Source organism: Staurois parvus, unplaced genomic scaffold, assembly GCF_062004578.1.
Source record: "Staurois parvus isolate SC_StPar_1 unplaced genomic scaffold, SC_StPar_1.0 ptg000321l, whole genome shotgun sequence".
Taxonomy (NCBI): Eukaryota; Metazoa; Chordata; class Amphibia; order Anura; family Ranidae; genus Staurois; species Staurois parvus.
This window is the reverse complement of record NW_028318117.1, coordinates 4,456,724-4,469,717: the sequence shown is the minus strand read 5'-3', so window position 1 is coordinate 4,469,717 and position 12,994 is coordinate 4,456,724. Positions and strand designations below refer to the sequence as shown.

At 45.1% G+C, this 12,994-nt stretch overlaps 1 protein-coding gene across 1 annotated transcript in view; it reads left to right on the top strand.

Moving 5' to 3' along the window:
* Positions 1 to 12,994, top strand: part of METTL16 (methyltransferase 16, RNA N6-adenosine) — a 123,034-nt gene that overhangs the window by 57,699 nt on the left and 52,341 nt on the right. The window contains exons 5-6 of the mRNA XM_089683771.1: positions 4,100 to 4,215; positions 5,502 to 5,644. Coding sequence (XP_089539897.1) covers positions 4,100 to 4,215; positions 5,502 to 5,644 — 259 coding nt within the window. The remainder of the gene's footprint in view (positions 1 to 4,099; positions 4,216 to 5,501; positions 5,645 to 12,994) is intronic.

Sequence of the window (12,994 nt, the reverse complement as noted above, 5' to 3'; positions counted from 1 at the left end):
GGAGAGCAATATGGAATGTATGGCAGCAGGAGAGTGCTGAGTGCATGACAGACCGCGGGCAGTATGTGCATGCAGCAGAAGAGTACTGTGATGAGTCTGACAGCTGACAGAAGAGGAGTGCAGAGGGAATGACAGTGGACAGTATGTGCAGGAGAGGAATGTCAGGGTATGACAATGGGCAGTATGTGCAGGAGAGGAATGTCAGGGTATGACAATGGGCAGTATGTGCAGGAGAGGAATGTCAGGGTATGACAATGGGCAGTATGTGCAGGAGAGGAATGTGGAGGGTACGACATTGGGCAGTATGTGCAGGAGAGGAATGTGGAGGGTACGACATTGGGCAGTATGTGTAGGAGAGGAATGTGGAAGGTATGACAGTGGGCAGTATGTGCAGGAGAGGAATGTGGAGGTTATGACATTGGGCAGTAGGTGTAGGAGAGGAATGTAGAGGGTATGACGATGGGCAGTATGTGCAGGAGAAGAATGTGGAGGGTATGACGATGGGCAGTATGTGCAGGAGAAGAATGTGGAGGGTATGACGATGGGCAGTATGTGTAGGAGAGGAATGTGGAGGGTATGACGATGGGTAGTATGTGCAGGAGAGGAATGTGGAGGGTATGACAATGGACAGTATGTGCAGGAGAGGAATGTGGAGGGTATGACGATGGGCAGTATGTGGAGGGAATGACGATGGGCAGTATGTGCAGGAGAGGAATGTGGAGGGTATGTGCAGGAGAGGAATGTGGAGGGAATGACGATGGGCAGTATGTGCAGGAGAGGAATGATGGAGGGTATGATGATGGGCAGTATGTGCAGTGGAGGGTATGACGATGGGCAGTATGTGCAGTGGAGGGTATGACGATGGGCAGTATGCGCAGGAGAGGAATTTAGAGGGTATGACAATGGGCAGTATGTGCAAGAAAGGAGAGTGAAGGGTATGACAAACAGTGGGCAGTATGTGCAGGAGAGGAATGTGGAAGGTATGATGATGGTTAGCATGTGTAGAGGATACGGCAGGGGAGTGTGGATGTATATTCATGGTTAGCATGTGCAGGAAGTGCAGAGGGTATGGAAGACAGTAGGCAGTAAATGCATGAGAGAATTGTGGAAGCTATGAAAGCAGGCAGTGTGTACGAGAACAATATTGCGTTTGATATGATATAATTAGGATATGATTGTGATAGGGGTTAGGGTGGCAAGAGGAGCATGGTGATAGGGTTAGGGTGTTGCTGATGGGAGGGGTAACATTGACATTGCTGCTTTACTGCCAGCAATTAACCTCAGTCTCAGTCTGGGCAGTGGTTTCAGTGTATAGACCAGTGATGGCGAACCTTTTTGAGCCCGAGTGCTCAAACTGCAACCCAAAACCAACTTATTTCTTTCAAAGTGCCAACACTGCAATGAAACCTGAATATCGAGCTTTTGGTTTAGAAAAAACAACTCGTACAGTAGTGCAAACTAATTAACAGTACAGGGATGACCAGAGACTGCGGACACAGTACAGGGATGACCAGAGACTGCGGACACAGTACAGGGATGACCAGAGACTGCGGACAGTACAGGGATGACCAGAGACAGCGGACAGTACAGGGATGACCAGAGACAGCGGACAGTACAGGGATGACCAGAGACTGCGGACACAGTACAGGGATGACCAGAGACTGCGGACACAGTACAGGAGATGACCAGAGACTGCGGACAGCACAGGAGATGACCAGAGACTGCGGACAGTACAGGAGATGACCAGAGACTGCGGACAGCACAGGAGATGACCAGAGACTGCGGACAGCACAGGAGATGACCAGAGACTGCGGACAGCACAGGAGATGACCAGAGACTGCGGACAGCACAGGAGATGACCAGAGACTGCGGACAGCACAGGAGATGACCAGAGACTGCGGACAGCACAGGGATGACCAGAGACTGCGGACAGCACAGGGATGACCAGAGACTGCGGACAGCACAGGGATGACCAAAGACTGCGGACAGTACAGGAGATGACCAGAGACTGCGGACACAGTACAGGAGATGACCAGAGACTGCGGACACAGTACAGGAGATGACCAGAGACTGCGGACAGTACAGGAGATGACCAGAGACTGCGGACAGTACAGGGATGACCAGAGACTGCGGACAGTACAGGAGATGACCAGAGACTGCGGACACAGTACAGGAGATGACCAGAGACTGCGGACACAGTACAGGAGATGACCAGAGACTGCGGACACAGTACAGGAGATGACCAGAGACTGCGAACAGTACAGGAGATGACCAGAGACTGCGGACAGTACAGGAGATGACCAGAGACTGCGGACAGTACAGGGATGACCAGAGACTGCGGACACAGTACAGGGATGACCAGAGACTGCGGAAAGTACAGGAGATGACCAGAGACTGCGGACAGTACAGGAGATGACCAGAGACTGCGGACAGTACAGGAGATGACCAGAGACTGCGGACACAGTACAGGAGATGACCAGAGACTGCGGACACAGTACAGGAGATGACCAGAGACTGCGGACACAGTACAGGAGATGACCAGAGACTGCGGACACAGTACAGGAGATGACCAGAGACTGCGAACAGTACAGGAGATGACCAGAGACTGCGGACAGTACAGGAGATGACCAGAGACTGCGGACAGTACAGGGATGACCAGAGACTGCGGACACAGTACAGGGATGACCAGAGACTGCGGACACAGTACAGGGATGACCAGAGACTGCGGACAGTACAGGGATGACCAGAGACTGCGGACACAGTACAGGAGATGACCAGAGACTGCGGACACAGTACAGGGATGACCAGAGACTGCGGAAAGTACAGGAGATGACCAGAGACTGCGGAAAGTACAGGAGATGACCAGAGACTGCGGACAGTACAGGAGATGACCAGAGACTGCGGACAGTACAGGAGATGACCAGAGACTGCGGAAAGTACAGGAGATGACCAGAGACTGCGGACACAGTACAGGGATGACCAGAGACTGCGGACACAGTACAGGGATGACCAGAGACTGCGGACAGTACAGGGATTACCAGAGACTGCGGACACAGTACAGGGATGACCAGAGACTGCGGACATAGTACAGGGATGACCAGAGACTGCGGACACAGTACAGGAGATGACCAGAGACTGCGGACAGCACAGGAGATGACCAGAGACTGCGGACAGTACAGGAGATGACCAGAGACTGCGGACAGCACAGGAGATGACCAGAGACTGCGGACAGCACAGGAGATGACCAGAGACTGCGGACAGCACAGGAGATGACCAGAGACTGCGGACAGCACAGGAGATGACCAGAGACTGCGGACAGCACAGGAGATGACCAGAGACTGCGGACAGCACAGGAGATGACCAGAGACTGCGGACAGCACAGGGATGACCAGAGACTGCGGACAGCACAGGGATGACCAGAGACTGCGGACAGCACAGGGATGACCAGAGACTGCGGACAGCACAGGGATGACCAGAGACTGCGGACAGCACAGGGATGACCAGAGACTGCGGACAGCACAGGGATGACCAGAGACTGCGGACAGCACAGGGATGACCAGAGACTGCGGACAGCACAGGGATGACTGCTGACCTTTGGGGAGGGAGGGGGAGCGGGTACCTGAATTTGACAGGTACCCGCTCTTACGCTCTTACTTCCGCAGAGTTTTTTTTTTTATCTTACCTGTTCCTTTATCCAGCCGCGCGTTGTCTTCCCGGCTTCTGTAGTGTGGGCGGACAGCCGGATGCCCAGTGCGCATGCGCGAGAAGCGCTGCGCTTTGTGATTGGTCCGGCGGCTTCTGGGATCTGTCATGTGTCCCAGGTACCGCCTTACCATTCACAAAGAGCACTGCTTCTTGTGCATGCGCACTTGGGACCCGGCTGTCACGCACACTACAGCCGGGAAGACAGCGCGCCGCTGGATTCTCCTGGCGTGCCCACAGATAAGGCTCGGCGTGCCACGGGTTCGCCATCACTGGTATAGACTGTGGAGGTGGCACTGCACTAAAATGGCAGTTATTCTGTCACCTCTAATTCTATAACCTTCATCTGCCTTGAAATAAAAGTTAATAATTTATTTTTTTTATATATTTTTTGTAGTGGTTAAAGTCCCTCAGAAAACACTTCTAATGGATGCGTTAAAAGAAGAATCTGGTATAATATATGATTTTTGTATGTGCAATCCTCCGTTTTTTGCCAACCAGATGGAAGCTCAGGTATGATGATCTCCAGTTATTGTGTAATGTCATATTTTCTGTCTGCCTATCTGTCCGTAATCTGCTTTATATTAGTCATCCCTTTTATTAGTTCACGGTTTAAAATGTGGTATATGTTACACCCATATTCAGGGTGTAACATGTAACCTGTTACGGCTGCAGCTGCCCCTGTCCCAGCACCCACCCCTGAGGCCCGCTGTGACAGCAGGCCAGGAATTTTCTCCTCGTGCCTGCTATCACAATTTAAAAAAGACATGGCCATGCGGGACTTTGAATAGGAGAACTACAAGTACCTACAGCCTTTGCGACTATCAGCTTGTAGTTCTTAATGAACTACCAAGAAGTAGTTGAGTGCTCTAGGTAGTTCATTTACACTTTCTGTCAGTGTGTAACTGCATGCTCGTATAAATGACAGTCTACAACAGCCCTGCATTGCACCCGCTATCTGCTGATTATGGGTGACTGGCTTTACAGGCTCCCAATAAAAAAAATTATTAAATACATTTTTTAATCTGAAAAAAAAAGTGCATTTATTTATTGATTTATTTTTTAAAGCTTAACTTCTCCTTTAATTTTAACCAGAGTTTTCCTCATGGTGAGAACTGTTTCAAGCCTAAAGGGATGTCAGTATAAAGTCTTTCCTATTATAACCAAGACTAACGTGATTGTAGTGAAAACAAGATTCTTGTGCTGGCACTCATTATTATAGATTTCAGCATGTGCACTGGATGGATTATGTCAGTACTTATGAAAGTAGATATCTTCTTTAAATGTATACCTGATGCAGATGCCCGCTCCAGAAAAACAAGAGATTTATTGTGTGGTTTCTGTTTTTTTTTTTGTACATAGAAATGGGGATTGCTGTAATGTGCTACACGGGCTATGCCTTACACTAAAAAAAGGGGACAGGGGTGTAATGGGTTGCTAAAATCCTTGTGCATTTGTATCAAGGACAGGTCTAACGCTTATTTTTTATACACTCTGAGACACATCTATAGCAGTAAGTGGAACTTAAACCTTTAACCAGTCATAAATTCAGTGTTGCAGGAATTATAGGTGTTGAATGTGCTCATAGGTTTGCTGTAGTATAACACACATTTGATGAGTCTTGTATGTAGTAGGTATCTGATCACGGAGTCATGTAAGGTTACAAATTCTGATAAAAGTCCTGTAAAGGACAGCGTGCCTGCGGCCTTGTATCCAGAAATGATCACTATAACCATGGTAACAGTTATGCTGTTTGTAGAGCTGCGTTCCTACATTGATATCCTCTGCTGTCCTCACAGGGAGTGAACTCGCGAAACCCTCGCCGCCCCCCTCCAAGTTCTGTAAACACGGGTGGCATTACTGAGATTATGGCAGAGGGGGGAGAGTTGGAGTTTGTAAAGAGAATCATCCATGACAGCCTTCAGCTAAAGAGAAGGTTGAGGTGAGTGGGGGGTTTTATGTAATATAGTAAATTGTAATATTTTAGTTTACTCATGTTTATAGCATCACGTGTTCCATATTAACATCAAGCAGTATCCAAACTACTTGATCTTACGGTTGTACATACACAGATATATAAAAGTCTACACAGTCATATATATATATTTTTTTATAACAAACCAACCGTGCAAATAACATTTTACCTTGTGCATACAGATAGAAATCTCTGGAGCCTGTTTTTGCATGCAAAGTGATAACAGTAGGCTGTAGGCCTCTCCTATAACCAATAATAGTATATTCTCTACTAGAAATTCTGCAGCCATATATAACGTCTCTGTGTTTAACCACCTCCCACCCAGCCAATGTACATGAACGGACAGGTGGGAGCTTCCCCGTTCTGAGTGGACTTTCCTATACGTCCCTCAGAACAAATGCCTGGGCAAGGCCTCAAGGGAATGGGGGATGCTGCAACCTGTGACAGATGATCTGTGTAACTGATGATTTTATTGTTCAGCTACACAGATATGCAGCCATTCCGCACCAGTGCACCAAGCACCATTTGACCCTGTCCACATGTCAACATCTGTCACAGTGTCCCATAAACATCTGTCTGTGTACCAGTGCGCACAACATAAATAATAATAGAAATAAAATTTAGAGCACCACCCAAACCCCCCCCCCCCCCCCCCACAAAGAGTCAGAAGAAAACCTGGTCTTAAAGTGGATAATGCCTAAAGGTGCCTGAAGGAGAAAATGTCTTACACGTGTGTTATCCCCATACTCAGGAGGAGTATCAGAATTTGTTTTGGGGTGTAGTTGCAAGTATGCCTATGCCGTGTGTGAGAAATAACTTGTTAAAGGGAAGCTCCACCCAAAAGGACAAGTTCCACTTTAAGCCTTTGTCCCCCCGCTCCCCATTAACCGATTCTCGACCGCCCTATAGTAGATATACCTTTACAGGGTGGCAGAGGTGCGCAGAATCATGTGTATATATGTGATTTTGCATTTTTGGGTAGGGGACGCACGCCCTACCTGTGCCGCCATTTGCGACCTTGGCTGTCAGTCACCAGGTCCCGGCCGGTGATTATTCGCTGGTGCCCGGTGATTGCTGAGCATCTCCAATGAGGAGCAGACCTGTTTGTAAACAAAACTGATCGCCTACGGCGATCAGAAGCGGAAGTTGTCCTCCCACCTCCCCCCCTTCCCATAGTCTTCTGGGACACGTGACAGGTTCCAGAAGACCACGGGACCATTCACAAAGCGCAGTGTTTCTCACGCATGCGCAGTGGGCACCCGGCTGTGAAGCCGCAAGCTGTCACAGCTGGGTGCCCACATTGAAGATGCCAATGCCAGGGAGAGAAGTCGGCCGGTGAGCCGTGGTGAGAACACTGTTGGACCGAGGGACAGGTAAGTGTCTGTATTTCAGAAGTTGGCAGCTACAGTTTTTGTTGTACTATGCAAAGTTGCAACAAACTCTTTTTTGGAGAGTAGCACAACACAGAAAGGCATAACTGGTCAAGCCACAGTCCCAATTTTAACTCTCAGGCGATGATGCTGCAGGTGGAAACACAGCTCTCAGTAGAAGGAGGAACAAGGGAATTATTCCATGTTACTATATGTGGGGGGGGGGGTAAATACTGTATGAAGCAAGCGGTTTTGGTAACAGCGGAGAACCCCCTTTTAATAATGCTTGCTTCAGCCCAGGAAGCATGCAAACCTGCAGTGATGACCAGTTGAACTGCAATCCACAGTACACAGAGAGGAATGTAAGTGTATGTAAACCGTAACAACTTCTAATTGCTCTCTTTAATTATAAATTATGCTGTCAAATGTGTTTTGTTATATCTGTTCAGTTATCACAATATAATCAGAAATTAGTTATCTGTGTACTACAGAATTATCAGTCTCTGTGTTTTGGAGATAGGGGGTCGGTTTAAGTAGTGTTCTGTCCCACCTATGATGTATTTTTTGGTATTGCTTTAACATGTACAGTATCTGGTTATTTTTTGTGGTTTGGAGTCACTGCAAAACATTTGTTTGCATTTGGTACATCCTTTTGTTTCTCCTCTCCTGTTCAGAGCTAGTTAGTGTAGTCCTAGCTACACCCTCCCTGTTTTATTTTATGTTCTCTGTCAGTGTTATTCTTCAAAGAATCAAGTTTAGGAAGCCATTGTCATCAAAGACTAGAAAAACATTCTCTGTACTGCACTTGTGTGAGGTAATATTGTATTGGATTAAACTCTGGTTTCCTCCCACACTCCAAAGACATGCTGGTAGGTGAATTGGCTCCTGTCTAAATTGTCCCTAGTATGTGTATGTATGAATGTAAGTTAGGGACCTTAGATTGTACACCCCTTGAGGGTTAGGGACTGATGTGAATGTACTATATATATGTAAAGCGCTGCGTACATTGGCTGCGCTATATAAGTACCTGTAACAAATAAATAAATAAATTGTGGGTGGTGCTAAGTCAGCAGTTTTGCATACGGTCAGGAAGTCTGAGTCAGGCTGCAACATAACAAAATTGAATATCGTGAGGGGGGGTCTGAATACTTTATGAATGCACTATGCACTGACTTGTATTACTTTTACCAAATAAATGAAACCGAATACACTTGCCTAAATTTATGAAGAGAGATTATTTAAGGTATTACGGAAACTAAGAAAAATGCGGGGTTTTTTTTTTAAATTCTTTAATTTTTTTTGTCTATTTAGCAAAAAATAAGAAACACAGTAGTGATGAAAGTACCACCAAATGAAAGCTATACCGTGTTTAAAAAAAAAAAAAAAAAAATTAATTTGGGTACTGTGTTGCATGACTAATTGTCATTCAAACTGTGATGATGCTGAAAACTGGCCTGGGCAGGACGGGGGTGAAAGTGTCCAGTCTTGAGTTGGTTAATAGAAGAAAATTGGACAGGGCTGACACCACTCAGTTCACAAAAAGTCTGAATATTGTCAGCCCACAACAAGACATAAGAACTTAGCATATTTCTTGCAGTTCAACGGGTATTTTTCTGTACTTGCAGGGTCTTTAAGAGGATGAATCACAGATTGTGCTTGTTTGTGTCTCAAACGTGTGCTGTGCATTTTTATAAAGTGCTGCTTTTGCGCACACCCATTGGTTATGGAAACATTTGCTTGGTGGTATTCATTCTCAAGCTTGCGCTTAGAAATAAAGCTTATTCTCCAAATAACAGTATTCATTACTACTCAAATCAATATGTCTGCTTGTTTTCTATGTGGGCAAATGTATCTATTACTGCTTGAAGCACTCTGATTTCCAGCTCATTGCCATGGTAAGGCACTGATTCATGCTTGACAGTAAATGTGTAATATGTTTTGTCAGGCGCACAGTGTGTCCGCATGTGGTATTTTGCTTAATTACAAGTAGAATTCTGCAGACTGGCAGCAGATCTGGCCCAACCACTGTGACAATTTTCTCTACTTACTGTTAAACCAAAGACCCTGTGTGATCCTTCAGTCTATCTTCTCTTGTAACAGTCAAATGCAGTATTAAGTATGAATCGAAAAGGCTGTCATGTTCCTGACACTGGAGCTGCACTGACAGTAAGCACAACAGACTCTGATGTTTTGTGATTAGTAAACAGATGGGGAGTATAATCCTGAGCTTGACCGCGCTCAGAGCTAAACCCACCGGTGGTTTATGTTCATAGGAATAGCCCAACGCACACTACTCACATACACTGAGCTGTCGATTGCTTGATTGAAGAAAGTGATTATAGCACTTTTCTGCAAAGGAGATATGCTTTCAAAGGGTAATTATTCAGATTGGCTCTACAGTTATAACCTGTGGGAAAAAAAAAAAATTATAAAGTAATTTAGTTGTTAGTAGTAACTACTTGTGTCTGTTTTCCTTTTTCATTCTTTTTTGAAGAAGTCTTCTATGAAATCAGTCAATTAGCTGTTAAAAGTAGATGTAAACCAAATCAGTTTACAATCAGTTTGCAATTGCATTGTCTACCCCCAAACCTTTCATCCCCCACACAGTACTGCAATAGTATATGTGTTTTTCTAATTTCTGGAGTTGGGCTTTAAAGTGGCATTAAACCCAGACTGTCAAAACTCACTAAATGCTATATGTAGAGTGAAATATACCTGGGTAATCCTGCCTTCAGCAGTCCCTCCCATCTTCCCTGTGTTCCCACTGCAGCTTGAGATTGCGTAGACCAGTTTTTGCCATCTACTGAGCATGATCCAGTTTTATTTCCCTTTTTAAGCTGTTTATTTCCTCCTTTTTCCTATCTGTGCAGTCCACATAACTATAGAGTCACAAATGTGGGCATATACACAGTGGTAAATGACACTCCCCTCCCTTACTCCTCCTCCATGTCCTCATATTGCTAAACACTATGGGGTGGGATATAGTATGCTGATGATTACATTCACTAAGAATTCCACAAAAAAAAAAACAAAAAAAAAACTTAGTTCTAATATAAATCAGTATTAAATATATTAAATGTGATTGCTAATACCTGTTCAATAAAGATGTATGGTGCACTCATAAAGTATTCACACCCCCTTCGCTTTCTTCAGTTTTCTTATCTTGCGGCCTGATACTGCAGTTGTTTAAATTCATTGTTTTCTAATTAATCTACAATTTGTACCCCATAATGACAAAGTGAAAACAGAATTTTAGAAATGTCTGTGAATTTATTAAAAACCCTTTACTCACTACTTTGTTGAAGCACCTTTGGCAGCAATTACAGCCTCAAGTCTTTTTCAAGTCGGTGCCTGGTTTTCTCCAGGCATAACATTTAGAAATGAGGTCAAACAGTTCAATCTTGGTTTCATCAGACCAGAGAATCTTGTTTCTCAGTCTGAGAGTCCTTCAGATGCTTTTTTGCAAACTCCAAGCGAGCTTTCATGTGTTTTGCACTGAGGGGGGGGGGGGGGCTTCTGTCTAGCCACTCTGCCATAAGGCCCAGATTGGTGGAGGGCTGAAGTGATGGTTGTCCTTCTGGAACTTTGTCCCATCTCCACACAGGATCTCTGGAGCTCAGTCAGAGTGATCATCAGGTCACCTCTCTTACTAAGGCCCTTCTCCCCCGATTGCTGAGTTTGGCTGGACTACCAGCTTTGGGAGAGTTGTGGTTGTGCCAGAGTTCTTCCATTTAAGAATTGTCAAGGCCACTGTGCGCTTGGGAACCTTCAGTGCTGTAGAAATTTTTTTGTAGCCTTCCCCAGATCCATGCCTTGCAATAATCTTGTCTCAGCCCTGTAAACCGTTTCCTTGACCTCATGGCTTTTGTTCTGATACAGTATGCATTGTCAGCTGTAAGACCTTTTATAGAGAGGTGTGCGCCTTTCCAAATCATATCGAATTAATTTAATTTACCACAGGTGGACTCCCGTCAAGGTGTAGAAACATCTCAGCAATGATCAAGCGAAATGTGAGGCACCTGAGCTAAATTTCAAGTGTTGTTTTAAAGGGTCTAAATACTTATGCCAATGTAATATTTCAGTTTTTCCTTTTTCATACATTTGTAAACAGTTCAGAAATTCTGCACTCAGGGATAGCGCCATCACTACATCGCTCGCCTATAGACCTGCCAAGCCTTCATTGTACAGAGCTTGCAGCTATCAGCTGCCATCACTTCCAATATCTGTTTTCGGTATCGGAGCATTGGCACGAGTACTGATACTCTTGCAAATGCTTAGTATCAGCACCAATATCGGTATCAGTGTAACCCTAGAGGAATCTGTTCATTTATTTAGATTCAACCTGCTGGCTGAACTAAAAAAAACAACAAAAAACTTAACCCACAATGACCAGCTTTAGTGAGAAAGGCCACATACACTAATCTGAAATCTCTGCACTCTACTGCAGACAGACGTCAAAGCCCCCAGTATGTGAGATGGGAGGGTCTATGTACAGTATACCTTTCTGTGTTTGTGCTTGCTGCATTCATCAGATTCAATCTGAATCTGATATATGGCTATGAGAATCGTTTTAATACTAACACTGTCAGGCTTTCTGTATGTAGACAGAAGGTGCTTAAAGTGGGTGTGTTTGGAGATACGTTTCTAACATTTGCATAGTGTGACAGATGGATGGTCTGTCACTGTGTGGAGTTACAGATGTTGCCCATTTCAGTTGTAAAATAGGTCCCCTGAACAGATTTGAAACTGATTGGAGTCAGGTAGGTGATGCCCACAAAGAAGAGTATTCTCTAGCTGGTGAGAGAAGCTGTGACTTGGGCAGCTCTGTTTTAAGGAGAAATAGAGCTGTGCCACGACACAGCCAGGAGGCTGAAATATGTTTGTGTTTACTGTTGCGTGGCCAGAATCAGGTGTTACAGTTGCCTGGTCAGAATCAGGTGTTCTGTGGACATTTGGGTGAATAAAAATGGACAGCCAACCCTTAAATGTATTCTGCTGAGTGAACTGAGCCTTGGGAAAATTCTTCATTTGAGAATAAATCTCAATTTGTGAAGAATGCCATCAAAAGTGGAACTCCTTCTGTGCTGCGATATACGTTCTCTTATGAAGAACTGTGCATAGTTACAAGTACCATTTAAAGATATAGAACTTAGTGTGTTGGTAGGTATATGCCTGTGAAGTTTAAAAGGACCGTACCCCAAGCTTTGGAACTATGGAAATGTGCTAACAGAACATAAAGTTACAGTGTACAGATTGCTGGATCTCTGCAGGTTGCTCTGGATTTTGTGAGTTGTAAGTCTGCAGTATAAATGCCCCAAGCTTTAGCCTACCAGAATCAGCTGGTAGGCCAAAGCTTGTGTCTTGCTGCAAAGGATGTTACCCAATGATAATTTTGGAGGAGTTTTTGCAAACGTTTGAAGAGGTTGCTGCACAAGAAGCATGGCCAGAGGAAGACTGAGCGTGGATTCTCATGTTTTTCTTGTCATCAAAATGGCAAAAGTTCTACCCAGAGCTAAAACAGAATGGTGACCATTATTACAAGTAAAAGAGGACATTCTGCAGTGGGTCATGTTCAGTAAGGAGCTGTACTGTTGTCGGTGAGCCCACGGTCCTGGAGGGTGCCAATGATTTGGACAAGTGAACAGAACAAATTATGTGTCTCTAACACCAAGGGGAGACGGGCAAGTGTGGTTCAATGGAAAAGTGAGGTTGCTCAGAGGTCTTTGAAAAGTATTGATTGGCCTTCATCAGACTCCCTGGTTGGTACAAATGTGTCTGCTATCACCCCTGCAATGGTGACCGAGTCCAAATTTAGTCTGCAGGGGTTGAAGGTGCACATTGTGCCTGCAGTTGTGCCCTTTTGGCTGCATTGGTAGAATGACAGGTCCACAAATAGAGTGGATCAAAAGTTTTGTCACAACCTCTGCCCTCCCGAACAAACAAGAAG